General features: G+C 38.9%; 2 protein-coding genes across 2 annotated transcripts in view; both read left to right on the top strand.

Annotated features, from left to right (window-relative positions):
- Nucleotides 1-10,295, top strand: part of LOC128527015 (uncharacterized) — a 53,100-nt gene extending 42,805 nt beyond the window's left edge. The window contains exons 4-8 of the mRNA XM_053499280.1: nt 3,123-3,434; nt 5,120-5,425; nt 5,591-5,716; nt 6,858-6,881; nt 8,610-10,295. Coding sequence (XP_053355255.1) covers nt 3,123-3,434; nt 5,120-5,425; nt 5,591-5,716; nt 6,858-6,881; nt 8,610-8,671 — 830 coding nt within the window. The 3' untranslated portion in view covers nt 8,672-10,295. The remainder of the gene's footprint in view (nt 1-3,122; nt 3,435-5,119; nt 5,426-5,590; nt 5,717-6,857; nt 6,882-8,609) is intronic.
- A 3,267-nt stretch (nt 10,296-13,562) lies between these two features.
- Nucleotides 13,563-26,085, top strand: LOC128527016 (uncharacterized). Its single transcript, XM_053499281.1, has 5 exons — nt 13,563-13,658; nt 19,005-19,118; nt 19,390-19,701; nt 23,169-23,474; nt 25,820-26,085. Exons 2-5 carry the CDS (start codon nt 19,049-19,051, stop codon nt 25,924-25,926), a joined length of 795 nt encoding a protein of 264 aa, XP_053355256.1. The 5' UTR covers nt 13,563-13,658; nt 19,005-19,048; the 3' UTR covers nt 25,927-26,085.
- Nucleotides 26,086-26,539: the final 454 nt, after the last annotated feature.

Raw genomic sequence — 26,539 nt, 5'->3', positions numbered from 1 at the left:
GTATATCTTCTGTTTTTTTTTGTTCTATTAACTGGGATAGTTCAAGTTTTATGTTGTATATTATACTTTTATTCCTTCAACTTCCTCAATTTTTGTTATTAATAAAAAGCAATAATTTATAGTTATATCAGTCCATACTAGTGTGTCAATATCTCCTACTTACAATTTTGAATGTAACATTTTCTGACATACTGGTAGCACTTCCTAACATGTTGTTTGAAATGTTATCAGATATATATTTACCCTTTCCTTACTGCAATTCTTGCTTGTTGTTGTATAGTAGGTGAACAGGCTGCTGTCATGATACATTTTCCATTGGGATTATTAAAACTTTCTATCTATCTATCTATCTATCTATCTATCTATCTATCTATCTATCTATCTATCTAATCCCTATTGTGTTAACACTTGTAGCACTTCCTGACATGTTGATATAGCATTATTCATCAGTCCAATCATTGACTGTTAAATTAAATTATCAATTTTAATATTTCAATGCCACTAACTCCAGAAGGTTCTGAGAGGATCAGCATGCATTTATGGGTGGGGCACTCAAGAACATAACATGACGTATTTTTGGTATGTGTATGCCTGGTATGCGTGGGTACAAGAGACTGGATAAATTCATAGAACACATCTCGCTCCCAAACGTCAGACATATTATTAGTTTGAGTTTAGGTAGCAGAGATTGATGGTTATAGTAGGGTAAATTGATAGAGCACCTGGTCTGGCGTTGAAAAAGTAGCTGTTCTGAAAAAGTAATTGTACCTTTTAGCAAACAGTAATCTGTTCAGTTCTGACTCAAAGATCTAAAATATTTTCCTAAAAATTGTCAAATTTATACATTTGAGAAAATTATACATGTACAGTTTAGTATTTTGTTTATTGTTTTTATGATTTGTATAATGATTAGTAATTATCTTTCTGCTCATTTTCTAAGCTTGGGGAAATAAACTGTGTCTTTTTCTCCCTTTGTCTTCTTCTTCAGCCTGATGATCATGATGTAAACTCCTGTCACCGTAGTGTGGAGACATGGCTTCAGAGACTCTCTTGTTCTTTGTGTTGATGTTGTCCTCTGTACGTGTGGGAAAGTCTGCTGAGTGTAAGTGAGATATTTTATACATAAACACATTTATACAACAGTTAGTTTTGAGCGAGTAATTTGATTGGACAGGAGGTGTTTCACGAGTGCTAATAATGAACAGTAACAGCACGATTAACTATCTGTATAAATGGGCGTGTCCCAGGTGTTGTCCAGTGGTTAATGACACTAACTGTGTGTCTCAGCGTGGGTGAGAGTAGGTCTGTACGGTCCGCAGTACTGAGGAGAGAGCAGCTGTCTGACTAAACCCACATTCACACCCAGTCACAGAAGCACTTTCAGTAGGAACACACATCTGATAACGTTATGTCGTCTTAAACAAAACGCCGTCTCTGCTCTAATCACTTCTAAGTCCTTCTGAATTGTCTCTGGAACGTCCATGTTGTTCTGTTTCCGGCTAACGCGAGTCACAAAGCTAACTAGTTTTTAACACAAGGCTGAATCCCAAATCCCAAAATCCCTCTCTATCTCCTGATCAAGGGCACTACTTGGTGTGTGGAACAAGGTGTAGGGATAAACAGGGCTCCCAAAGAGAGCAATTAATTGATTACATTCCAAAGACCCTTTTCCAGCCTGCATGTCGCCATCCCTGATAATCTTATCTGATCCTCGAACATAAAGAAGCGTCTCTAAAACGAAGCTGCAGGAAACTTAACCAGGCGTAAGACAGGAAGTTAGCTGTGTCTGGAGCCATGCTAACACCAGATGCCTCAAAGTAAACCCCAAAAACACAGGTGTGAATCGGTGATCCGGTAAACAAAGTGGACAGTTTTATAGCTTCACCCCGAGAAGGAGGGAGGACCACCAAGTCACACTTTGACACCCTCGTTGACCCGTCGGTCGGTCTGACTTCAAAGGATAAAACCGTAAGGTAACCAGCAAGCAAAGGCAAAATAACCTACTCCAACAACCTCTTTCAAGCAGCTCGTGCTTCCAACCACAGGATGAGAACGAAACGTAACGCAAGTAAACAAACAAAGCTGCATACCTTGATGAAATTGGTGCTCATTTCATAACTAAACCGTAGGATTAAACCCAAGACTCGTGACTTTCTTTGTTTTAGTAAACAGTACTAGACTAACTTCACTTCACAACTTTACCTTAAAAAACTGTTTGTATGTATGTGTGTGTGTGTTTAAGTGGCGTAGTTAAATGTATCTTAGATAAGTCAAATAAATTCTTGGTTCTTTTTTTTAAAGAACTGTTGTCTAGGTCATGTATTTTAAAGTTTAAACATTTGCCCAGATCTTACGTTACCTTGCTCGTAATTGATAAATACCCTATTTTGTATTCTCCTTGATAGACGCGTGATAAACGGAATTGGTAAGATACACTTAATTGTGCTAAACGGTGGACGGATAGTATATAAAGTGTATGCTATAAATTGTTAATCAGTTAATCAAATTAACTCCAAACGTTAAAGATTCAATACACCTCTGACCCAGAGCATTAATGGCGAAAAATGTGACAGTCAAGATTGTACACCCTACATAGTGCACTAGCTTTCCATTTGGGATTTGACCCCAGAACCCCAACGTTAACAGAGCTGATATTCTAAAGTGTAATAAGTGTAAATATAAAGTAAATCTGGTGAGTTTCTCAGGACTGTCCACCACCTCCATGGTTTATTCTCCTCACCTTTTGGCTACAGAGTACCGCTAAGAATTAAAAACTCCTGTTAATTACACTAACTGCCGCTCGCTAATTGTCGGTTGCCAGGTCGCGGTCTGTATCAGTCATATCAGTACTGATTTATTACATGTTCTTGTTTTATGTAATAGTTGCATTTGCTGTATTTTAAACATATATTGATTTTTGAACATAAATGCACTACAGTTATTATACAGTAAACCATTAAATATACAGTACTGGAAAAAAAATCCTCCTTTTTCAACATTATGTTCATTGAGTTGCCCCTGGCCTCTTGGTGGATTCTCTAATAATTGCCCTCCCTTTGCCAAGTTTAATATGTTTTTGGTGTATTTATCTTTATTTATTACATTTGTTTTTTCTTTAACAGCTCTGTTTAATCTGAAGTGCCAGCCTGCAGTAGGAGTCATCGGTCAGATCACTCACATCTCCTGCAGCATTGAGTCACAAACTGGGCCTGTTATTATTAACACAGTGGTTTTAACCAGGTTTAGAGAGAATAAATCCTGTTTCACATTTCAACCGTATGAGAACAGAGTGACAGGAGACTCTCGATTTAAAGTTGAAAGCTTGCCATCGTTACAGCTTCATAACACAGCGATCTCAGATGAAGGTGGATATAAATATTACATCAGGACCAACCTGGGGAATGTTAATGTACAATTCACAATTAATGTCACAGGTAAGATAGAAATGTCCTTAACAAAAAATAAATGTGATTAATAGTCTAAAATTAGACATGTTAATCATACACTATATTACCAAAAATGTTCACTCCACCATCCAGATCATTGAGTTCAGTGTTCGGTGTTCCAATTACTTCCAGGTGTATAAAATCAAGCCCCTAGACATGCAGACCACTCCTACATACATTTGCTAAAGAATAGGTCGCTCTTAGGAGCTCAGTAAAGTCCAGTGTGATACCGGGACGGGACTGTGCTAAAAGTCCAGCTGTGAAATTTCATCAAGTGTTCCACAGTCAACTGTTATTGGTGTTATAACAAAGTGAGAGTGGTTGGGAATGACAGCAACTCAGCCACAAAGTGTAAGGTGACGTTAAATCACTAGAGGGGGGTCAGCGGATGCTGAGACACAAAGTACACATAGGTCACCAACTTTCTGCAGTCAATGGCTACAGACCTTCAGACTTCATGGAGCCTTCAGATGAGCTCATGAACAGTGTGTAGAGAGCTTCTTTGGTTTCCATGGCCGAGCAGCTATATCCAAGCACTCCTGTAGAGTCTAGAGCAGTGGAGACATGTTCTCTGGAGTGACGAATCACAATCCTCTGTCTGGCAATCAGATGGACGATTCTGGGTTCGGTGGTTGCCAGGAGAATGGTACTTATCTGACTGCATTGTGCTGAGAATAATGTTTGGTGGACGGGGGGTTATGATGTGGGGTTGTTTTTCAGGAGTTGGGCTTGGCCCCTTTCAGTAAAAAAAACTCTTGATGCTTCACTATACCAACTTTGTGGGAAGAATTTGCGGACGGCCCCTTCCTTCCTTGTGGGAACATGACTGCCCACCAGTGTACAAAGCAAGGTTCATAAAGACATGGATGAGCGAGTTTGGTGTGGGAGAACCAAGGAGTCCTGACCTCAACCCGAGAGAACACCTTTGGAATGAATTAGGATGGAGACTGCAAGCCAGGCCTTCTCATCCAACATCATGTGTCTGACCTTACATTTACATTTAGGCATTTGGCAGACGCTCTTATCCCGAGCGACTTACTTTTTTTTCTCGCCCCTCATTACACATCTGAGTTGAAGGTTAGGGGCCTTGCTCAAGGGCCCAACAGTGGCAACTTGGTGGCTGTGGGATTTGAACCTGGGATCTTTCGAACCGTAGTCCAATGCCTTAACCACCGAGCGACCCCTGACCTCGCAAATGCGCTTCTGGAAGAACCAGGTGAAGGCACGTGAAGGCAGGCGAGCGAATACTTTTGGCAATATAATGTATGTCAGAATTTTAAAACAAACAGTATTAACATGAATGAAAAAAATCTATAAATAATTGATGTAGCCAAGATTACATAATTTGAAAGTTCTCAATGTCTGTTTTGATGGATTTTCAATTAATTACATTTAAGGCATTTGGCCTTTTACATTTTTATCTCATTATACATCTGAGCAGTTGAGGGTTAAGGGCCTCGCTCAAGGCCCAACAGGGTCAATACCTGTTGGTTGTGAGGTTTAAACCTACTGTAGGACCTTTCAATCAGTAGTCCAACACCTTAAACTTTGAGCTACTCCTGACTTGACATTAATCGCCCAGCTCTACTACATAGTCACAACTGTACTGTTATTTCTGTTACTTTCTGAAATGGTTTGTATTTTCATTGCATATATATATATATTTTTTAAAGCCAAGTACAGCACCTCGATCACAACCTCAGAGCCGACAGAGATAGAGAGCGGTGGAGCTGTTGATCTGTACTGTAATGCTAGCGGTGGATACCCAGCAGGAACCATCCACTGGTTTGATCAGAGCAACACAAACTGGACACAAAACTCTGGACTGCAGATCACACAGGGACACGACGGTCTCTTCACTCTGTCCAGTAAACTGAGCTTCAAGAGCATTGACTCGACCTGGACACCTTTCAGGTGCGTCGTCCTCAACAATAGATACAAAGGAGAAGGAGAGAGCACGTCAGCTCTGAAGATAAAGGGTAGGTATTGTTTTGGAGAACTACAAGAATAAATGACCTAATGAATAAATAAGTTTAGTTCTTCACTGTGCTTCTCCAAACACAATACATTTGTTAATAATTATATTCTAATATAATGTTCAAATGCCCAATCTCTCTCTCTCTCTCTCTCTCTCTCTCTCCTAGATGAGCTGATGATTACCCCACATTCCAACAGTACAATGAAGAACGGCATTGCTGGTGTGATCGTTATCGGGTCTCTCATCGCCGGCCTCCTGTTTGTTCTGTTATTCAGGAGAAGAAGCGACCGACGTAAGTAATAAAGTTTATTAATGAAAGGAAAATACAATCAAATGTGCCAAAGTGCTAAAATACAAACAAACAAAAAAAACTAAATACTTATATCTAAAGACCAATAGAGGTCTTACACAAATAAACAACAGTAATTACACCAACACAAAGTCTAAAGATAAATGATAAATGATATTCACCGGTTTTTGGACTAATTGTTTATGGTCAGGGTTATTAATTAATTATGTATTGAATAAAATAATGCAAACATTTATAATGTTATTGATTACACATATAATTAATTATATTGTAGTAAAATACACATTATGTAATACACATTAGCTCGAGGAAGTTTTCTACAACAAACCAAGCACTAACTCTCTGAGTCACACAAACTGTGAAAGCTGTAAACTTGAAGTTTCACTTTCATTCACATAGATTCAGTCGAGCAGGTGAGAAACTGTTTAATTTCATTTGCAGCTGGTTCACAGGGAAGGTGGGGCAGTTGTTCAGTAGTTTATCAGATAGATAGATTAATAGATTGATTGATTGATTCATTGATTATTGATTCCCAGAGGATATTTCAGATATCCAGCACCAATAAAGACTAATACAAAGACTATTAAAAGTTGATCAGGACTCCACACAGTGTAAATTCTGTTAAAATCCTAATGAGCTCTCCTGAGTGATCAGTGATGGCGGTGTGAGGTACATAAGCTTTTCTAGATGTTGTATAATCACTGTGCGTCCTGCATCTTCACCTGGAGTTCTCATCTCGCCCTCACGGCTCTCTGTATCTCAGTGATTCTACATCAAACTACAAAACCATAGTCCTCTACAGTTCTGTTGTACAGTAGGTGGCACTAAATACAGGATGATGTTTATTACAGATGTGAACTCCAGCTGTGTACATGATGAGATACAGCTTTGATTGTTAAGCCAGTTATCTGAAATATACATTTTAAATTAATGTATTAATTCAAACAGCTAAATCATTACATATCTAACTTTTCAGATTATTAAATTATTATTGGCTCATTAATATATGCAACGCCCTTCATACTAAAATCACCAGTCGAGTCCGGACTTGATCCTGAGCACATGTTCATTCAGGTCCAGTGTGTTTAGATGTCTAATAATAAATGTTTTTTTTTCTTCACAGGTCCAAGATCTTTCCAAATTCCAGGTACGTGCCCTGTTCATATGTGGTGTGTTTATAGTGTTTCTGTGGCGGTGCTGGTTTCAGTCAAAAACTAGTCTGCGGCACCTCGACTCTGAATTACTTAATATGTTGTTTAGGGTGTACAGTAGCTTATGAGGGAAAAAATTACAACATTTCACAAAACACTCAGTTTCGTTTCTTTTGTTATTTTATTCTTTTTATGTCATTGGAATTTCCTTCATCCTCTGTGTTAACGTTCTTTTGGCATAAGTAAGTGCAAAACAGGAAAGCTTAGACAATGCTGGTTTGTGTGTTACAATCTTTACTTAATTACATTTTATTAATTACATTTGATCAGCACAAATCATGGGCTTAAATAAATATATAAATAATAAAATAATAAGTAAGTAATATGTACTAATTACATTATAATATAACATCCATTATACACTGCCTGGCCAAAAAAAAAGTCAAAATTTCAGAAGGGTCAAATAATTAGGCTGCATCAAGCAAAGAAAACAATAAAGAAGATGTGGAAAGAACCGTTTTTAACACTTTATCAAAACCTGGACAGATGGTGCTGAAAAAGGTCATGTGACCTGATGAGTCCAGACTGAGCCTATCCCAGAGTGATGGGCGTGTCAGGGTGAGAAGGGAAGGACATGAAGCGATGCTCCCATCATGCATAGTGTCCACTGTACAAGCCTCTGGAGACAGTGTTATGATCTGGGGTTGATCAGTTACTCAGGTCTAGACTCAGCAGTGAACACATGATCGTGTGCAAGAACAAAAGCTAAAAGTAACTGTAGTGTTTCCCACAGGTCTAAAATATACCTGCGCTGGAAGCCAAAAATGGAACATTTAACCGCTAGCACAAAAGTAACAAATAACAAACACATGGATCTTTTATACAACATTTAGTTTTATTCACATTTCAGAGATTGAAACTGCTAACCTCCATCTACCCGTATGTGAAGAGTAAGATAAAGTACAAAATTAAGATTATATTTTGTGTACAGACATGACATTGTTTGTCAGAGCACGTAGACCTTAAACACCAAAGCAGTAATTTTGCTGTTGCTATTTTTGCATTTTTATGTTTTAGCAAACATATACAGTATTGGGTCAGGATATAATAATAATTATTATAATAATAATATTAATCATGTGTATTTTGTGTATACGAGTTCTGCACTTTTGTGATATCATTCCCATACTCTGGTAGCAGTAAAATTTACACATTAATAAAATAATGATAACTTTGGTCTAAATGACGCATCAGAAAACCAAAACCCAAAAACTTTCTCTGTCCAAACACAAAGGCCGGACATGCATATTTTCCTTTTTTTCCTCATTTTTTAATCAGTGACCGATGCTGTGTTGCCGCACGTATCCAGACAGTTAGAGTTAAAGGTTAATCTTTCTGCCCGGGTCCGTAAATATAATTGGGCAGCCGGCCAAAGGAAACTATGTGGGAAACACTGGACCAAAAGAATTCTCAGACTGCGTGACTTTTATTGGCCAGGCAGTGTGTATTGAACTGTAGTGACATTAGTATTATTATATAAAGTGTTGTTAATTTTATACTATACTAACATTACATACAGTACACTATATAATTTTATAATATATTCAAGTATATTGTGAGTTGTATTATTATTATTGTAGTCAAACTGTAGGATATTAGTACAGTATGAAAGTGGTTAATATTTAAGATTTTTAGAATTGTTTCCTTGTTGATTGTTTTTTCAGCCCAGAATGAAGATGATTATGAAAAAGCAGCTGACGCTGAAGAGACACAGTGTAATGCCTGATATAAAACACCATTATTGACTATGTTCCTGTAACTGCACTTTTCATAATATTGTAGTAAAATTTTAATTAAATAGACTTGTCATCTGTGGAAAACTAAAACTGCAAACTTTACACAGGAAGCATGTCTTGATTTTTGAAGAACCACAAATATATGAGAGTAAAGCAGGTCAGGTGGGGCAGTAACGTAGTGAACTAGAACACTAGAGTGTGAGACCCCTGCTGGGCAGTAAGTGTATCACAGTGAGCTGGTGGCGCGTTCTTAAATGATGAACCCTACACACGGCGCTTCATACAGCCACTGTGCAGTGCTTTTCCTAACTGAAATTAACAGAAGCCTTTACTGAATAAATAAACACTCATTTTAAGGGCCACATAGGGACTCTTTACTTTAGGACAGGGGTCTTGAATTAAACTTTAAAAAGGGTCAGGTCAATAAAAAAGTTTTCTTTAAATTGAGGTTTTGTAAGTCTATAAAAATAAGCAGTTTAAAATTTCAATAACAGTTATCATTAATTTATACGTAAATATGTCACACCGGGCTCTCAGTTCAGGTATTTTACATGCCCTCACCTCGAGCCGCTGCCACGGCTATAAACTTTACAGAAATTCTTGGAGTGAGATTCTGAAAGTACGGTCACAAAGAAAATCACAACTTTGTATGGAGTTTAATCATACACAATACAATGCATTAATATTTATGTTTATAAGGAACATTCAGAGGCTAACACAATGGATTAGGAGACAATACAACAAAACACACACAATATTATGTAAAACGCAGCAGTCATACAGGAGCCATGGAGATGAGTGTGTATGACGGATCCTCGCACACTCGTACTGCCAAAGCTCAGATCAAGTCACAGAAAGTAAAGAAAATACAAGGAAAGAACCATTATTGATAAAAAAGAAGGAGAGAAGAAAAAAAAGGTAAAAAAGATTTTAGATATAAAGTGGGATTGTGTTGCACGTATGATTGTGATTCTCTCCCTTTTTCTCGATTCTGTAATAATCACATATTCAATTCAGTTTTATTTGTATAGCGCTTTTAACAATGGTCACTGTCGCAAAGCAGCTTTACACAATGAAAAGAAATTATGGAAATGTGAGAGAATGAGTGTGAATCAGAATGATCAGATCGTCCCTGATGAACGAGCCGAGGGTGACGGTGCTGAGGGAAAAACTCCCTGAGATGGTAATAGGAAGAAACCTTGAGAGGAACCAGACTCAACAGGGAACCCATCCTCATCTGGGTAATAACGGAAATTGTTGTGTATACGTATGTTGGCCTTTGAGTGTTCTTATGGATAAAAACTCCTACATGATTAAACTCAATATAAATATTTTAATGGCATTGTAAATATTCATGTTTATTTCTTCTGTCAATAATAATATGCCACTGCCCTCAAATAATGTTATCAGTCATGCTTTCTTCTTTTGCATGTGATTGATGCCTCACGCAGTTGTAAATGTGTGGAACTGTTTGCAAAATATGAACATTCAGTGTGAGATATGGAAGTAAAAGCATCCTGTTTCTTGATTTCATATCTGGGGAAACAACAGTCCTCTTTATACAACTGTAAAGCAAATTTTTTGTGGTTCTTTTAATAAACATATTAAACAGAATTGAGTTGGAGGTGTGTTAAATACCAAAGCGGTTCACGGCAACCACGCGTTAACGGCAACTATGATAATATGTATTGGGTTTGAACTGTTTGGAATTTGTTCTAAGACAAGAGACAAAAGAACACACGTAATGTCATAGCAATAACATTTTTAACCAGGGATGAAAGACACAAAGTGAAAGCATTGTGACTCAGGTTGTGGGTTACTTTGCTTTCTTAATCTAACAGATAAACATCTAGATTTGGTCATGTTTGACGCTGTTGTGATTGTCCTGATCTCTGACAACAATGCGAACGCCAACCTAGAGAAAATTAAAAGTCTGGAGTACTGGCACCAGGAAGGCACCTTTTCTCATGAACCTCAGCAAGACAAAAAATGGTGGAGATCTTGTTGGGAAACAACACCCTGGTTTGGGAACAGCACCAAGCAGGACAGGAAGCTCTATAGACGGTGTTACATGCAGCTAAACACACCATTAACAGTGAGGTTCCCGACCTCCCTGAAGCCATGCTGGACCAAGTTCAGGACCTCAGCCATTCGACCAATAGGTTCTTTTGCAGTTTTGAATATCTTTCAGCTTCCTAATGGCTTCTTCCTGTATGAGATTTGTTCCCTCAATCAGAACAACACCCACACACCCACACATTCCTCTTAATACACCACCACTGTTCCATATCTCTAAGCCACACTCTTATATGTAACTGTACATCCGTTCGCTTTGATCAGGCCTGAACTGGCCATCAGAAGCACTTGGAGGATTCTCAGTGGCCTGCAGACTGATTTGGCAGAGTTTTTTTTTGTAATAATGAATTGGTTTTTTTTATAATTTTGCCCATCCTGTGTACTAAAGTGATGATTTCCCAAAATCCAATTAGTTGTTAATTATTATTATTAGTACCATAATTAAATATGGGTAACAATATTAATCTGTTCATTAATGTGATTCTGCTAGACTTGAATGTCACTGTTTGAATGTCTCATTATGTTCACTTCACGTCTCCCCAAAACAGCAAAGTGTTTAAGCTCACTGCAATAAAAGCTGCAATAAAATAAGAGTTAATTGCAATTTACTCTGGAAAAATTCTGAAATATCATCAAGAGGACGTCACAAACCATCGATCAAAGCTGCGCTGCTTTTTTGCAATATTTGGTAAAACAACAGCAATGTGACAAACTGGTGGAGAGCCAAAGCACATGATTACATGAGCACAGTTATTCCACTAAATACTGATTTATTAATGTAAGCATTAACACCATTTCTTTACAAACCATTTGCATTTATTTAAGTTATAAAATCGCTGCAAATACTGCATAATCTTAGGTTATTTTGATGTGTTGTGAACAAAACTGTTCATCTCACTAACACATGCACCTGCAAGTTAAAAAAAACAACATAAGAAACTGTTTATTTTTTAATAAAATTTTTAATATAATTTTTTTTCCGAGCTGTATAAATGGAAAGAATAAGGCTCTCTGTGTTTTCTACATTTATTTTAGTGCACAGGAAGGCCTGGGTTGGGGTGGGATTTCCTGGCCTGGAATTGTGTCCCAGTCCGGTTTTGATTATGGCCGTAGCTCTTTTACAATAAACTTATGTAACATCGCTGTTCCATGTGGCTGCCGAGTCACCAATGTTATCATGTAGTGAATGTGGAGCCCGTTGTAGGCTGTAGAAGGGAGGATTGTGGAGATTCTAGATGGTGCAGATGGAAAACAAATATACTGCATTTCAACACAAAAAAATCTTCTCTTTCGCACTGGGATCTCTTTCTGGTTTTAACACAAACTTCTTTTGACTTTTCTCTCTTGCGTTTCCACACAATCTTTGCTCTTTTTACACACTACTTTCTCTTTTCATTTCAGACACTGTTTGCTTTTTTCACACAGTGTTTTCCTTCTCCTCTTTCATGCACTCTTTCTCACACGCTCTTGTCTTTCTTACACATTCTTCTTCTTCCCTTGGCCCCATACCAGAGTGTGATGCTCTATACCTGGTGATACCTAAATAATTGTATGCCACGTGCCAAATCTAGGAGGCTTATATAGATGCTTTCCCAGGTGTTGAGTACCTCCTCTGATCTGCCTGTAAGGAACTCTACAGTGTAGTTTCCTGTGGATCTGCCTCTTCCTTTGGCATCTAGCCCTGTATTAATTCCTTTGCAAGATCTCAGCTGTGTAAAGCCTTCTCCAGCACCTCCCAAAGATTCTTAAGGGGGTTAAGGTCTGGACTCTGTGATGGCCAATCCATGCTGTCTCATGCTCCCTGAACCATTTTTATTTATTTAGTATTTTTACAATTTGCGTCTGATGAATCCTGACATCAGCATCTTGGAGAATGGCGCATGCCATCATGGAATAAAAAAAATCCATATATGTGATAACCGGGTCGTTCATACATTCAGCTGACTTCATTTTATTGCCCCATAACGTTACTGAGTCTAGACCTGAGTAACTGATCAACCCCAGATCATAACACTGTCTCCAGAGGCTTGTACAGTGGACACTATGCATGATGGGAGCATCGCTTTATGTCCTTCCCTTCTCACCCTGACACGCCCATCACTCTGGAATAGGCTCAGTCTGGACTCATCAGGTCACATGACCTTTCTCCATCACTCCACAGTCCAGTCTTTATGCTCTATTGCAAACTGAAGCCTTTTTTCTAATAAGTCTCACTAACAAGTGGTTTTCTTATGGACACACAGTTGTTTAGTCTTAATTCTGTTAGTTCTCATCTATTAAACATAGCCATGAGTTCTACTTTTTTTTTAAGGATTTGACATCACTAAGTGTTTAAATAATCTCCCGTCACATATTACAGGAATTGGGCTGGGAGTTATTGCCACGTTCCCTGTACATTCCTAACCTTGCAGCAAGAAATTTCCACATATTTGTGTCATTAAAGAAGTTTGTTTGTGTATGTGTGTGTGTGTGCGTGTGTGTGTGAGAGAGAGAGAGAGAGAGAAAATCAGAATTTTAAATGATTTCAAGTGAGAAATAGTTTTATTAGTCAATAAACCTGTGCATGATTTATTCATCATCTGTTTATATAAAATGAGAATTTTATTAATTATTCCCTTTTTATTTATGATCTTTCAGAGGCTGTTCCTGCTATTTTCCCACTATTCTTTCACTCTTAAGCTTTAAAGAATGTGGGTGTAACATTTTGCCTCTTCTGAGGTTTATGCCTGAATAGAAACAAAGCTAGACTGAACTGCGTGATTATATCCTGTAGGTGGCGGTAATGAGGCAATCTGTTGTTAACGGTCCGCTCCAGGTTCAGCTGATATTCAGAGTTCTCACACTGCTGGTCTCCACATCACTCTGTAGCAGGAGGACTCAGGACTCAGAGGAGATGATGCTGTAAGTTTATGATTAACTTGTTGCTTCTTTTTAACAAGAGAATAACAGTGATATTTAACTCTATAACTCATAGTTATGATAATATTGCGGTTATACTATTGAAATGTTATTAATATTATATTAATCTAATATACATCATACTATTTTTTATTTTTCTGAAGTGTGTATACATATTTTTGGCTGACTCTGTGTATGTACAGTATCTATATGTATCTGTAATGTAGTTGTTCCCTAGTGGTCAGTAGTGGAACTGCAACAAGCCCGAGTGGAAGCGCAGTAACAGAAACAGAAAATCAGCGGCTTCACTGGTTTAGTTTGACTGAAGTGTTTATTGTGATTTAATTCACACTTTCCTTCACGTTACACTCAGTGTTTCTCTCAGGGTGTCTCTCAGATTAAAGTTCTGAGAACTGATTTAGAGTTTTCATTCACACACACACACACACACACACTCTGGTCAGACCTGCAGCTCGGAACAATGATACAATTCTGAGGTGATCAAACACTGTTTTGTCAGTTTATTATCGCTTATGGTTTAAATAATTTACGATAAATGATTTCTGGGTAAAAAAAAAAAAAAGTTCGACACGTGACCTTGCGTTCGCGCCTCTCTGAGTTCTGGTTCTGGTCCAGTTGACGTGCTCTCAGTCACGTACTCACAGAGACTGGAGTGCGCATGCGCGCTGCACCTCTGAGCCTAATCCTGATCAGCTGTGTGAGTCAGAGATTTAAGGTTTCACAGTCTAAACCACAGCACTGGGCTTCTGCTAGTAACAATACATACAGTGAGATGTGAAAATATTATTTTACCCACAAATCCCGCCTTCTGCTTTATGATTGGACACAAGAGTTTGGTCTAATTTATGATTGGTTAGATCCTCACAGATGAGAGTGACTGCATAGTGTTGGTAGGGGAGAGTGTAGGCAGACAACACAGGATGATGGTGTGTAGAATGACCCTGGTGGTGAGGAAGGTGAAGAGGACAAAGGCAAAGTGGAGGACAAAGTGGTGGAAGTTGAAAAGGGTAGAATGTTGTGCAGTTTTCAGGGCGGAGTCAAGACAGGCTCTGGGTTGGCAGGAGGTGCTTTCAGTTGACTGGACAACTACTACAACTTAGTGTATCATCAGGAAAGGGAAAAGTGGACAAGGAGACTTGGTGGTGGAACAAGGAAGTCCAGGAGTGTATACAGAGACAGTGGCACTGAAAAAAAAGACGGGGGCAGAGTTGGAGGTAGCAGAGATGAAGATGTTAAAGTTCTCTTTGGGAGTGGCAATGATAGATAGGATCAAGAATAAGTTCATAAGAGGGACAACCCATGTTAGATGTTTTGGAGGTGGTTTGGACATGTTCAGAGGAGAGATTGTGAGCATATTGGTAAAAAGAAATGCTGAGCTTGGAACTGCCAGGCAGGAGGTCTAGAGGAAGACCAAAGAGAAGATTTATAAATGCAGTGAGGGAGGGAAGGAAGCAGAGGATAGGGTTAGGTGCAGGCAGATGATTCGCTGTGGTGACCCCTGTAAGGGATGAAAGACGAAGAAAGGAAGATCCTCACAGATCTTCTAGAGCCAATACTAGAGAAGGATGGCTGGACACAGCTTGTGTTTAGAGTAGTTCATCTCCACACTGTCATAAAAATGAACAAATCTTTTTTTTTTCGAGTCATTTAGGTCATTTCGTTCCTTTGATCCGAAATAAAATAAAATGTTGCATTTTCAATAAAAATACTCCCAATACGTCAACATACAGAAATTTTGGCTATAGTACCAGTAATGAAAATATTAAAATGTAGCTAAGGACATATTATAATAAACAGAATGAATAGCTCACCTCACATATCTTTTAGTCTGAGTCATTTGTTCTTTTGAATCTATTGCACCGCATAACGTCTATGGGAGTCACGTGACAAAGGAAAGAACGGCTTGGAGTAGAAGAGTCATTGAGAAAGAATCGTTCAATTCTGTTTCCTTCTACAGAGGTTTTGCGATGATTCAGGCATTCAAGTCCTGAATTTCCGCAGATGTGAGTGGACCATACTGTAGATGCAAACAACCCACAGAAGTAGCTCACGTGTATTGTACAGAAATAGACACTGCAGTGCACCAGATATCAATATTTAAAATGTATACAATATTTTCAGTGTGTAAGTGAATGTATAATATGTCCAGAGTTCAGTATATGGTATGTGTGCGGGAGAAATAAGTCTGCATCACCAGTTTCAATGAAACAGTCGGGAGGATGTTAATAAAAAATGTTTGTCCTGTAAAGCTGATGGTAAATAATCTTAATTTTATAAATGCACAATGAGACAGAGTTGACAGTCAAATACAGCTCTGAGACAAAACGGCGTCCATTTAAGTGCATAGTAAACACTATGTAGTGTGTCTCCTTCCTCCATCCACAACGCCTAATAAAATGCGGAACCAGAAACATCAAACCTATGTATCTTTTTTTATGCTTTACAGTACTTACTGTACTCCTGGCAGGCCTGACTCTGTCCACGATTTGTCCTCTGCAGTTGATCCAGAATGCAGAGGCACGTCTTGTTTTTAACCTTCCCAAGTTCTGCCACACCACCCCACTCCTCTGCTCCCTCCACTGGCTTCCTGTAGCTGCCCAATTCAAAACCCTGATGTTTGCCTACAAAGCTAAAAACGTCCCAGCACCCACTTACCTCTCTGCTCTAATCACACCTCGCACCGCACCACGTTCCCTATGATCCTCCAGCACTGTTCGCCTCGTCCCACCTTTTCTCAGGAATCGAAGGGCTGCATTCATCCAGACTCTTTTCTGTTCTGGAGATTTTGACGCTTTTTAAATGACGATTCAAGATGCACATGTTGCTTCAATACTTGAACTAATTGTCCCCCCCACCAAAAAAAAAAAACTTTTCAGTTGTGTTTGACTGATGGCACTTAGTTTGTAACTTCAAAGCACTTCTTGTAAGTCGCTCTGGATAAGTGCGTCTGCCTAATGCTTAAATGTAAATGTACATTGTATACAGTACTTGTGTCAAAAGTGTATAAGACTCACATTTTTCAGACTTAAGAACGAATCAACTTATCAACGTCTCCTGCAATGAAACTCGTACGTAAATTGGGACTTACTGTATTTAAAGATTTGGAGTTCTTTCGAGGGTCTGAAATCATTAGTGATGAGCAAATAACTATTATTTAACTTATAACTTACAAGTGATGTATATTCACTTGTTAAATACGGTCTGAGACAAAATGCATTCAGGCCTAGTTGAAAAAATGTGACTGTATGATTGCAATCAGATGCTTAAACCAAAGCAACTCTAACACTAAAAAAACTTACGTTCAAGTGTCATAAAGGTTAAAAATATGTGCAAATTGTGGTGGATCGAAGTAGCTTATAAAAAAAATTAAAATTGTTGATTGTGAACCTAAACAGCTCTGACTTTAAAAGTTTACAGGTGTTTCGGAAGACATTTTATCTACTTAAACTGTGAAGAAAAAAATCTTCATTAACTGATTTGTGTGCCTAAATAAACTGGATAAGCGAAATATATTTAATTCTGACGGCTGAAAAAACTGACCCTAAAGACACACAACAAGACACAATAATGACTAATTTTGAAGTAAAAAGTAACATGGTGGCCCAAGGAGCTGTTTACAGGTCACGTCTGAAAAGTGTATAAAAAGTGTTTACTCCTTTTATCCAAAGTGCTCTGAGCAGTTTACACCCGTCACATTTGCCGTTGCTAAGCATAAGCATAAGCAGTGACTGCGGTGCACTTCCTCATCGCACAGGGGATGTGATGTGCAGCGATAGAAAAGCAATTTCACTTTTCCGTAGTCCATATCTGTAGGACAGAATGTGAAATTTTAAATTGACACCTGTTACGTGATGTTCATCACGGACTGTCTGACCATTCTGATCCATACACATTCACTGCTTTGTGTCACGAAACTAACCGGGATGATCAGAAAATTTAGTACACTTAGCGGTAACCCCTTCGTTGCGTGGATGTTAAACCCAAACGCGGAAGCAAGCGAGTAGGCAGGATAACCACGCGATTTATTCTAAAGACTCTCACAGAAGGGGAGCAAGTGAAAAACACAAATTTAACCCGCGTCCTATAAACACACACACGAATCAGAAAGTAGACCCAAGAAAGTGCCCCCCGTAGTAGGATGTCCGGAGCGCGGCGTCTCCCCAGGAGGTTTGCACTGCGAGGGTGCGCACGGACAATCCACCCTGCCGCAGGTGGTACAGCTTGGTGTCAATCTCCACCTCGCCCGCAGGATGTTCAAAGGTGAGTTTCAGTTGGCCAGTGGATTCATTGTATGAATGGGTGGTATCCAAATCGGAACGAAGAACTGCTGTGACCCACTCAGCTGCCTGCCCTGATAGCAACAAGACTAGGAGAGCAATGCGCAATCGATCAGTGGAGTATTTGGTGACATTTAACCCAAACACCAGATCAAGAGCAGTTATAAAAACACTGCATATCCCGTCTGTGCCATCCCATTTGTCCGGTAAAGCAAGAAAAACATCAGGAGTTGGAGGGGGAGGGGGTGGAGTTGCGACTGCAGTGACGGGAGGTCAGTTAGCTGCGCTAGCAACAGCCCCGCGAAGATCCGCGTTCTCTTGCCGAAGCTTTGCCACCTTATGGCGCAAGGCCGCGACGTCTTGGACGCTCCAACGAAGAGTAGCGAGCTCTCCGTTTAGCTGGTTGATTAGCTTGCCGTGCAGATCTACCACGGATATAGAAGGGGAGCAAGTGAAAAACACAAATTTACCCCGCGTCCTATAAACACACACTTAAATCAGAAAGTAGACCCAAGAAAGTGAGTACTTACAAAATGGCAGATGGACGATCTGAACCGACATGGGCAAACTCAATGACTGAGCAATGTGAAGCGCCATCTTGTCTCCTTTTATGCCTCCTGTTTTTGCGACCGTATCACTTCCGGGTCCCAGTGCCGGTCGCAGAACGGGTGTGTGTGACACTTTGCAAAAATGACAAATGTTAAAAGCGCTATACAAATAAAATTTAATTTAATTGAATTGTTAGCCAACGCTGAACTCTCTCTCATGCACTTGCCCGCTGTCAGCATCGCCTTGAAATGATTATGTTTAGCCTTAATCTTGGGTCAGGATCACAGGATTTAGTTAGATTACAAAACTAATAATTTATTAATAGGTATCATTTTTGTTTTTAAAGTAGGAAACATACACATTATTTTTACATACACCTAATTTGAGGTGGATCTGTCATGTCTTCATGACCTGCATAATATTTTATGGTTATGTTTCTGCTCTGTCCCTGAGCTTGGGGAAATAAAAATGTGTCTTTTCTCCTTTTTGATTTCCTCTTTAGCCTGATCATCATGATGTAAACTCTTCTCCCAATTGTGTGGAGACATGCCTTCAGAGACTCTGCCATTATTTGTGTTGTTGTTGTCACTGGTTCATCTCAAAAAGTCTGCTGAGAGTAAGTGAGATATCACTGCAGACATTTTTTATTTCTTTTAAGCGAATGTAAAAGCAGTGGCGATGAATATTTTATTGAAATATTGGACATCTTAATGTTTAAATTGAAGAGCATGGCCAAGAGTTCTTTAAGATAACAGTAATAGTAAATAGTAATAGTAAGTAATAAATGCAAAATAGTTTACTGTATGTGTTTTCTTTTTCTTTATTGTTAGTTTATTTATTTATTAAATTTCATTCATCTTTATTTTATTTTCTCTTTTCTTTAACAGCTCTGTTTAATCTGAGGTGCCAGCCTGCAGTAGGAGTCATCGGTCAGATCACTAACATCTCCTGCAGCTATGAGAACCAAACTGGGCCTGTTGTTATTAACACAGTGTCTTTAACCAGGTTTAATGAGACTAAATGCTGTTTCACATTTCATCCGTATGAGAACAGAGTGACTGGAGACTCTCGATTTAAAGTTGAAAGCTTGCCATCGTTACAGCTTCATAACACAGCGATCTCAGATGAAGGTGGATATAAATATTACATCAGGACCAACCTGGGGAATGTTAATGTACAATTCACAATTAATGTCACAGGTAAGAGAGAAACTCACTCATAAAGCAGGTCACACTTTAGATTTAATAATATTATTTGGATTAAGTATAAGAAATTTATTCACAATACCACTATCTGAAGTTATCTCAGATCACTATCTTGTCTCAATTCAAGTGTGTCACAGTAATAATGTACGCACAGCGCCGCGCTACCGTATGAAACGTACATTTACATCAACTACCAAACAGAGTTTTATCAGTAATCTCCCAGAGTTCCCAACTTTGATTAGATCGCCGTCTGACCCCACAGAACTCGATCAGGCGACTGAATATTTAGAGTCGACATTTCGCTATACCTTAGATAATGTAGCTCCAGTCAAAAGAAAAATTATTAGAGATAAGAAACTTGCTCCCTGGTATAACGATCACACACGCACTTTAAAACAGACCGCTCGGAAATTAGAACGTAAATGGCGTCAAACTAAATTACTAGTATTTCAAATAGCATGGAAGGAGAGCATCCTGAACTATAGAAAAGCTCTTAGTGTAGCTAGATCAACATATCTCTCCACTCTTATAGAAAATAACAAAAATAATCCTAGATTCTTATTTAATGCTGTAGCCAAATTAACCAGAAATAAGACCACTGCAGAAATCTCCACAACAACATCATGCAATAGTGAGGACTTCATGAACTTTTTTAATAATAAAATTGTAAATATTAGGCATAAAATTGAGGTTTTGAAACCGAACAATGTAATTGATGCAGATGTTAATCTAGCCATGTCAGATCAGAACCTAGAATACTTTACTCCCCTTGAAGAGAATGAACTAATTTCACTCATCTCTTCTTCAAATTCATCAACCTGTATATTAGATCCTGTACCGACACATTTTCTTAAACAGATAGTACCAGCAATAGTAGAACCCCTGTTGAGAATAATTAATTCTTCACTCAGCATTGGATATGTTCCAAAATCTTTTAAATTAGCAGTTATCAAACCAATAATTAAGAAACCTGACCTCGACCCCTGTCAGCTGTCTAGTTACAGACCAATATCAAACCTCCCCTTTATCTCTAAGATTCTGGAAAAGATAGTAGCGGAGCAGCTATGCTCATATATACATAAAAATGGCATACATGAACTGTATCAGTCAGGATTTAGGCCTCATCACAGTACAGAGACAGCGCTCGTTAAAGTAGTAAATGACATTCTATTGGCCTCTGATCAGGGTTGTGTAACTATGCTTGTACTACTTGACCTCAGTGCAGCTTTTGACACCGTTGATCACGCTATTCTTCTTCACAGATTAGAAAATGTAGTGGGAATTAAGGGTACAGCCCTCTCCTGGCTCAGATCCTATCTGACCCATCGTTATCAGTATGTAGACTTAAATGGTGATTATTCTGCATGTTCTCTAGTGGAGTTTGGCGTTCCGCAGGGTTCAGTTTTAGGTCCACTGCTTTTTTCCCTTTACATGCTTCCTCTGGGCAACATAATCCGTAAGCATGGTATTAGTTTTCATTGTTATGCTGACGATACACAATTATATGTCTCAGCAAAACCTGACGAGAAAAAACAGCTTACTAAAATTGAGCAATGTGTGCAGGACATAAGAAATTGGATGCTAATTAACTTCCTTCTGCTAAATCCGGATAAGACAGAAGTTCTAGTCATAGGACCGCATACAGCTAGGAGTAAAATTTTAGATCACACCGTAACTTTAGATGGCATTTCTGTTCCATTAAATGCAACAGTAAAAGACCTTGGTGTGATTATTGATTCCAGCCTTTCATTTGAAGCACATGTAGATAATACTACCAGGATAGCTTTTTTTCACCTCAGAAATATTGCCAGAATAAGAAATTTATTGTCGCTAAACGACGCAGAAAAACTAGTTCATGCTTTTATCACCTCTAGGTTGGACTATTGTAATGCCTTACTGTCTGGTTGTTCAGCTAGATGCATAAATAAGCTTCAGCTAGTCCAGAATGCAGCAGCGAGAGTCCTCACCAGAACCAGAAGATATGAGCACATCACCCCTATCTTATCTTCACTCCATTGGCTCCCTGTGAAATTTCGCATTGATTTTAAAATACTACTCTTGACATATAAAGCATTAAATGGTCTCGCGCCGCAGTACCTGAGCGAACTACTAGTGTCTTACGATCCGCCACGCCTACTTCGATCAAAGGATGCAGGCTGCTTGTCAGTACCGCGTATTATGAAAAATACAGCTGGGGGCAGAGCTTTTTCTTACAAAGCCCCAAAGTTATGGAATAGTCTTCCAAATAGTGTTCGGGACTCAGACACAGTCTCAGTGTTTAAGTCCAGGCTAAAAACCTATTTATTTAGCCAAGCATTTTTATAAATAGATTTGCCATAGGTAAAGGAGCAGATCTGGGGGACTCATGGACGTAGAGTATTATGGTGAACTGGTATGTTTGGATGCTGTCTTCCTCACTCTCATTGATCACTCAGGTTTGCTGACGGTGAGGTGATTGTTTGCTTTACATGTCAGGAAGCCCTCATGTTTGTGTTTCCTTCTGGCTCTCCCTTTTAGTTATGCTGTCATAGTTAGTCCTGCCGGAGTCTCTGCTTGCACTCTACAGTTAATATACATTCACATTATACATTGTGTGACTGTGACCATACCTAACTGCCATCTCTCCTCTTCTTCTCTTTCCCCCCCTCTTTCTTTTTCCTCTCTCCTCCTGTCTCCCCCTTTCACTCTTTCTCTCTCTCTCTGTCGAGCTACACATGTCGTTCCTGAGCTGCCAGTGATCCAGACTCCCTCTGCCCTCCGGACCTGTCTGACCCATCCTGGTGCCCCGCTTCTGGCTGAAGATCTCGTCACATGGATGCCCCGTGTGTCTCTCTGGGATGCGTCTGGTGTCTGGGAATGATTCTTTCTACCTAGAAAATGGTTCTGGCCTTGACTGGTGTTGGCAACTGTTTCTCTGGGGACTTGACAGTTCGATAGTTCATGACTGGAACTTCTTACATGTCTACCTGAGTCTTCAATAACTACCTGGACTCCATAGTAACAGCAATTAACATCAGCTATTATAGCTGAACTGCCTCCCACCCTACACACTGTATAAATGCAGATCATTTACTGCTTTCTGTTTCACCCAAATGAGGATGGGTTCCCTGTTGAGTCTGGTTCCTCTCAAGGTTTCTTCCTATTACCATCTCAGGGAGTTTTTCCTTGCCACTGTCGCCCTCGGCTTGCTCACCAGGGACAAACTGACCATTTTGATTCATACAAATTCACATTTCATACAAACTTAAATAATTCTTTTGACTGTGTAAAGCTGCTTTGCGGCAATGAAAATTGCTAAAAGCGCTATACAAATAAAATTGAATTGAATTGAATTGAAATGTCATCTGGTTCTCATTATCTCACGACTACAGAGTCACAACTCTACCGTTATTACTGTCAGTTCATATGTTCATAGCATTTTGTGTCCCTGTGAGCTTTTAATAATATTTCTCTTTCATTAGCCAAGTACAGCTCCCCGGTCATAACCTCAGAGCCGACAGAGATAGAGAGCGGTGGAGCTGCTGATCTGTACTGTAATGCTAGCGGTGGATACCCAGCAGGAACCATCCACTGGTTTGATCAGAGCAAAACAAACTGGACACAAAACTCTGAACTGCAGATCACACAGGGACACGACGGTCTCTTCACTCTGTCCAGTAAACTGACCTTCAAGAGCATCGACTCGACCTGGGGACCTTTCAAGTGCGTCGTCCTCAACTACAGATATGAAGAAGAAGGAGAGAGCGCATCAACTCTAAAGATAAATGGTAAGTGTTGACTAGTTGTGTACCAATTTCTGGAATAAGTTATATGTTCTTATATGTATATATAATTCTTTGTTTTAATTGTCTATAACAATTGTTAACCAAACAAAAACAAAATTATGCAGTTGTAAATTAGTGAACCCAATTAAGAAATAAATGTTTATATTTAAGAAACAGAGCATAAAGTTGTTACATAAATGGATTTTTGTTTAGAGCCACTTTTTTTTTCAAAATCAGGATTGAGCATCTGGCCAACATTTTGTGAGTTTTTACATAAAGTAATGTCCAAATGTTAGTAATGATGATGTTCCAGTCACAAACAGCAGACTAAACACACCTGACAACATACGTTTGGTTTTGGTCTGTATGAATAGAATATTAACAAAAACAATTAGTGAGTAATTTTTTTCACATTGTCATAATACAAATTACAAACCTTCTGTCTGAGATTTGGTTGTAATATGTTATAGTTTCGATAGTACCAGCTCACTGTTTAAAAGATACTTCATAATAGTATACAGTTGTGGCCAAAAGTTTTAAGAAAGACACAAAAATTAGTGTGGTGCTTCAGTTTTGATGATGACAATTTGCTTATTTTCTAGAATGTTATGAAGAGTGATCATACTTACACACACACACCCACACACAACATCATGTCAGAGATTCTATTGATAACACAGGTAAGAATGTTGATGAGGAGGCTGTAGATCACTCTGTCATGCTGATTGAGTTGTAATAACAGACTGAAAGCTTTAAAAGAAATGTGATAATCGAAATCATTGTTCTTCCTCCTTTAACCATGGTTACCTCACATGCAGTAAAACACATGCAAAAAACACGTGCAGTTATCATTGCTTTGTGTCAAAAGGGATTCACAGGCAAGGATATTGTTGCTATAGTAAGATTGCACGTAAACCAACCATTTATTAGATCATCAAGAACTTTAAGGAGAAAAGTCCAGTTGTTGTAAAGAAGGCTGCAGGATGTCCAGCAAGCGCCAGAACTGTCTCCTAAAGTTGATTCAGCAGCAGGATCAGGACACCATCAGTGCAGAGCGTTCTCAGGAATCACTGCAGGCAGCTGTGGGTACATCTGCAAAGAATTGCAAAGGCAAATAAATTTGGAGGATGGCCTGGTGTCACGAAGGGCAGCAAAGAAGCCACTTTACTCCAGAAAAAAACATCAGGGACAGACTGATATTCTGCATTGGACCGCTGAGGACTGGGGTAAAGTCAGTTTTCTCTGGAATCCACTTTGGGAGGGCGCTCACTCACAATTTTGATTAAGAACACAACCATGAATAAAGAACTGTACAAAAACATCCTCTGAGAGCAACTTCTCCCAACCATCCAACAACAGTTTGTTGATGAACAATGCCTTTTGATGAAGCTCCTTACCATAATGCAAAAGGCATAACTTGTCTCGGGGAACAAAATATGGAAATTTTGGCTCCATTGCCAGGAAACTTCCCAGACCTTAATCCCATTGAGAACTTGTGGTCGATCCACAAGAGGCGGGTGGAGAAACAAAAACCCAAAAACGGTGACAAACTCCAAGCATTGATTATCTAAGAATGCGCCGCATCCATTGGGGGGTGGCCCAGAAACTGATTGACAGCATGTGAGGGCGAATTGCAGAGGTCTTGAAAAAGAAGGATAAACATTGCAAATATTGACTCTTTGTATAACCTTAATGTAATTGTCGATAAAAGCCTTTACAACTGATTAAATGTTTGTAATTATCCTTCAGTAGACCAGAGTAACATCTGACACAAAGATCTAAAAACACTGAAGCAGCAGACCTTCTAAAATGTAATATTTTTGTCATTCTCAAAACTTTCGTCCCTGGCTGTAATACTAATAGTTAACAGATAAATCAAAGATAAAGTTATATTTACTGAGGGAGAAATTGTCTGAACAGAGATGTTTATGTAACATTTATTGAAGGAGTTTGAGAAAAAGGGAGGTTGGTGAGGAAACAGCTGTTTATGGTTGATATAAGGAAGAACCAGAACTGAGGATCTAACTTGTTTCACTGGTGTTGCACAACAATGGATGTTTAATGGAAGTTTTAAAAAAGTGTTAGCAAACATAAGCCTTCTCTGTGGCAAGAAAGCTGCTTTTACACTAGGTTCGATTGATTTGTGCCGTACCCGGGTAACGATGGGCACGATACAGGTGTCTGTCCCAGGGCCTGGTGTGTGGAAGTACCCTTAGCCACTAATGCTTTGAAATATGAGAGAAATAATGAATATAATTTAATGTAGGATCAACTACATAAGAGTAAGAGAGTAACAAATTAGTTGTAATTGTGCTTTGTCTGTCTGTTTGTCTCTCTGTCTACGTCAGCTGTTGAGACATCGATGAAAAGTGTTGGTGTGTTAGTTAGCGTGTGTTTCGTCATGGGATTCCTGCTTTTTGTCTGGTTTATGCGGAGATGCATTCGGCGTAAGTAATAAATTTCTTTTTTTTTCTTTTTTTAAGTATGTGTACACATCTTTAATAGTTGATAGCCCCAAGAATGTGAAGCATATCAGGACAGATCCATGCAAGGTCAAAATTATACACACTCGAATTAACTCGGACTTTATGTTACTATAAATAATTTCAAATGCATAAAATTAAAATTTGTGTTTTTGTATGATAGACAGATTATCATTGTAAATAATTGTAAAACTGTATCCAGGAGGACTAGCTTCATTTAAAACTACATACTCATCCTGTTTAATCCAGGTTTCAGTTAAACATATGTAGCTTCTACATACCTCTAAATGCTACCGGTTGATGACTAATAGATTACTTTATTACGTGTTTTCAATAAGGCTCATGCTCACACTCTCATTATAACAAGATGAACATTTATTAGTCCTCCCCTTTTGGACCAATGCCTATCACGGAACACAGTAAAAAAACTGTTTGCCTCCTTAATGATCACACCTGAATGACAAACAGTTGACCTTAAATAACCCCAGGCCACAGGCAAAACACCCAAACTATGAAACACCGCCCTCTAGTGGTTGGGAGGAAACTTAAATGAAAACATGGCTCCTACAACAGAGTATATCAAAC

This window comes from Clarias gariepinus, chromosome 6, assembly GCF_024256425.1.
Source record: "Clarias gariepinus isolate MV-2021 ecotype Netherlands chromosome 6, CGAR_prim_01v2, whole genome shotgun sequence".
NCBI lineage: Eukaryota > Metazoa > Chordata > Actinopteri > Siluriformes > Clariidae > Clarias > Clarias gariepinus.
The sequence above is the reverse complement of the archived record's forward strand: the minus strand, read 5'-3'. Positions and strand labels throughout refer to the sequence as shown.

What these genes read in the sequence shown, in the direction of transcription:
- LOC128527016 (XM_053499281.1), top strand. Translation starts at nt 19,049, where the DNA reads ATGCCTTCAGAGACTCTGCCATTATTTGTGTTGTTGTTGTCACTGGTT. An exon ending in TCTCAAAAAGTCTGCTGAGA is followed by an intron (nt 19,119 to 19,389) that starts GTAAGTGAGATA and finishes TTTCTTTAACAG; the next exon opens with CTCTGTTTAATCTGAGGTGC. An exon ending in ATTCACAATTAATGTCACAG is followed by an intron (nt 19,702 to 23,168) that starts GTAAGAGAGAAA and finishes CTCTTTCATTAG; the next exon opens with CCAAGTACAGCTCCCCGGTC.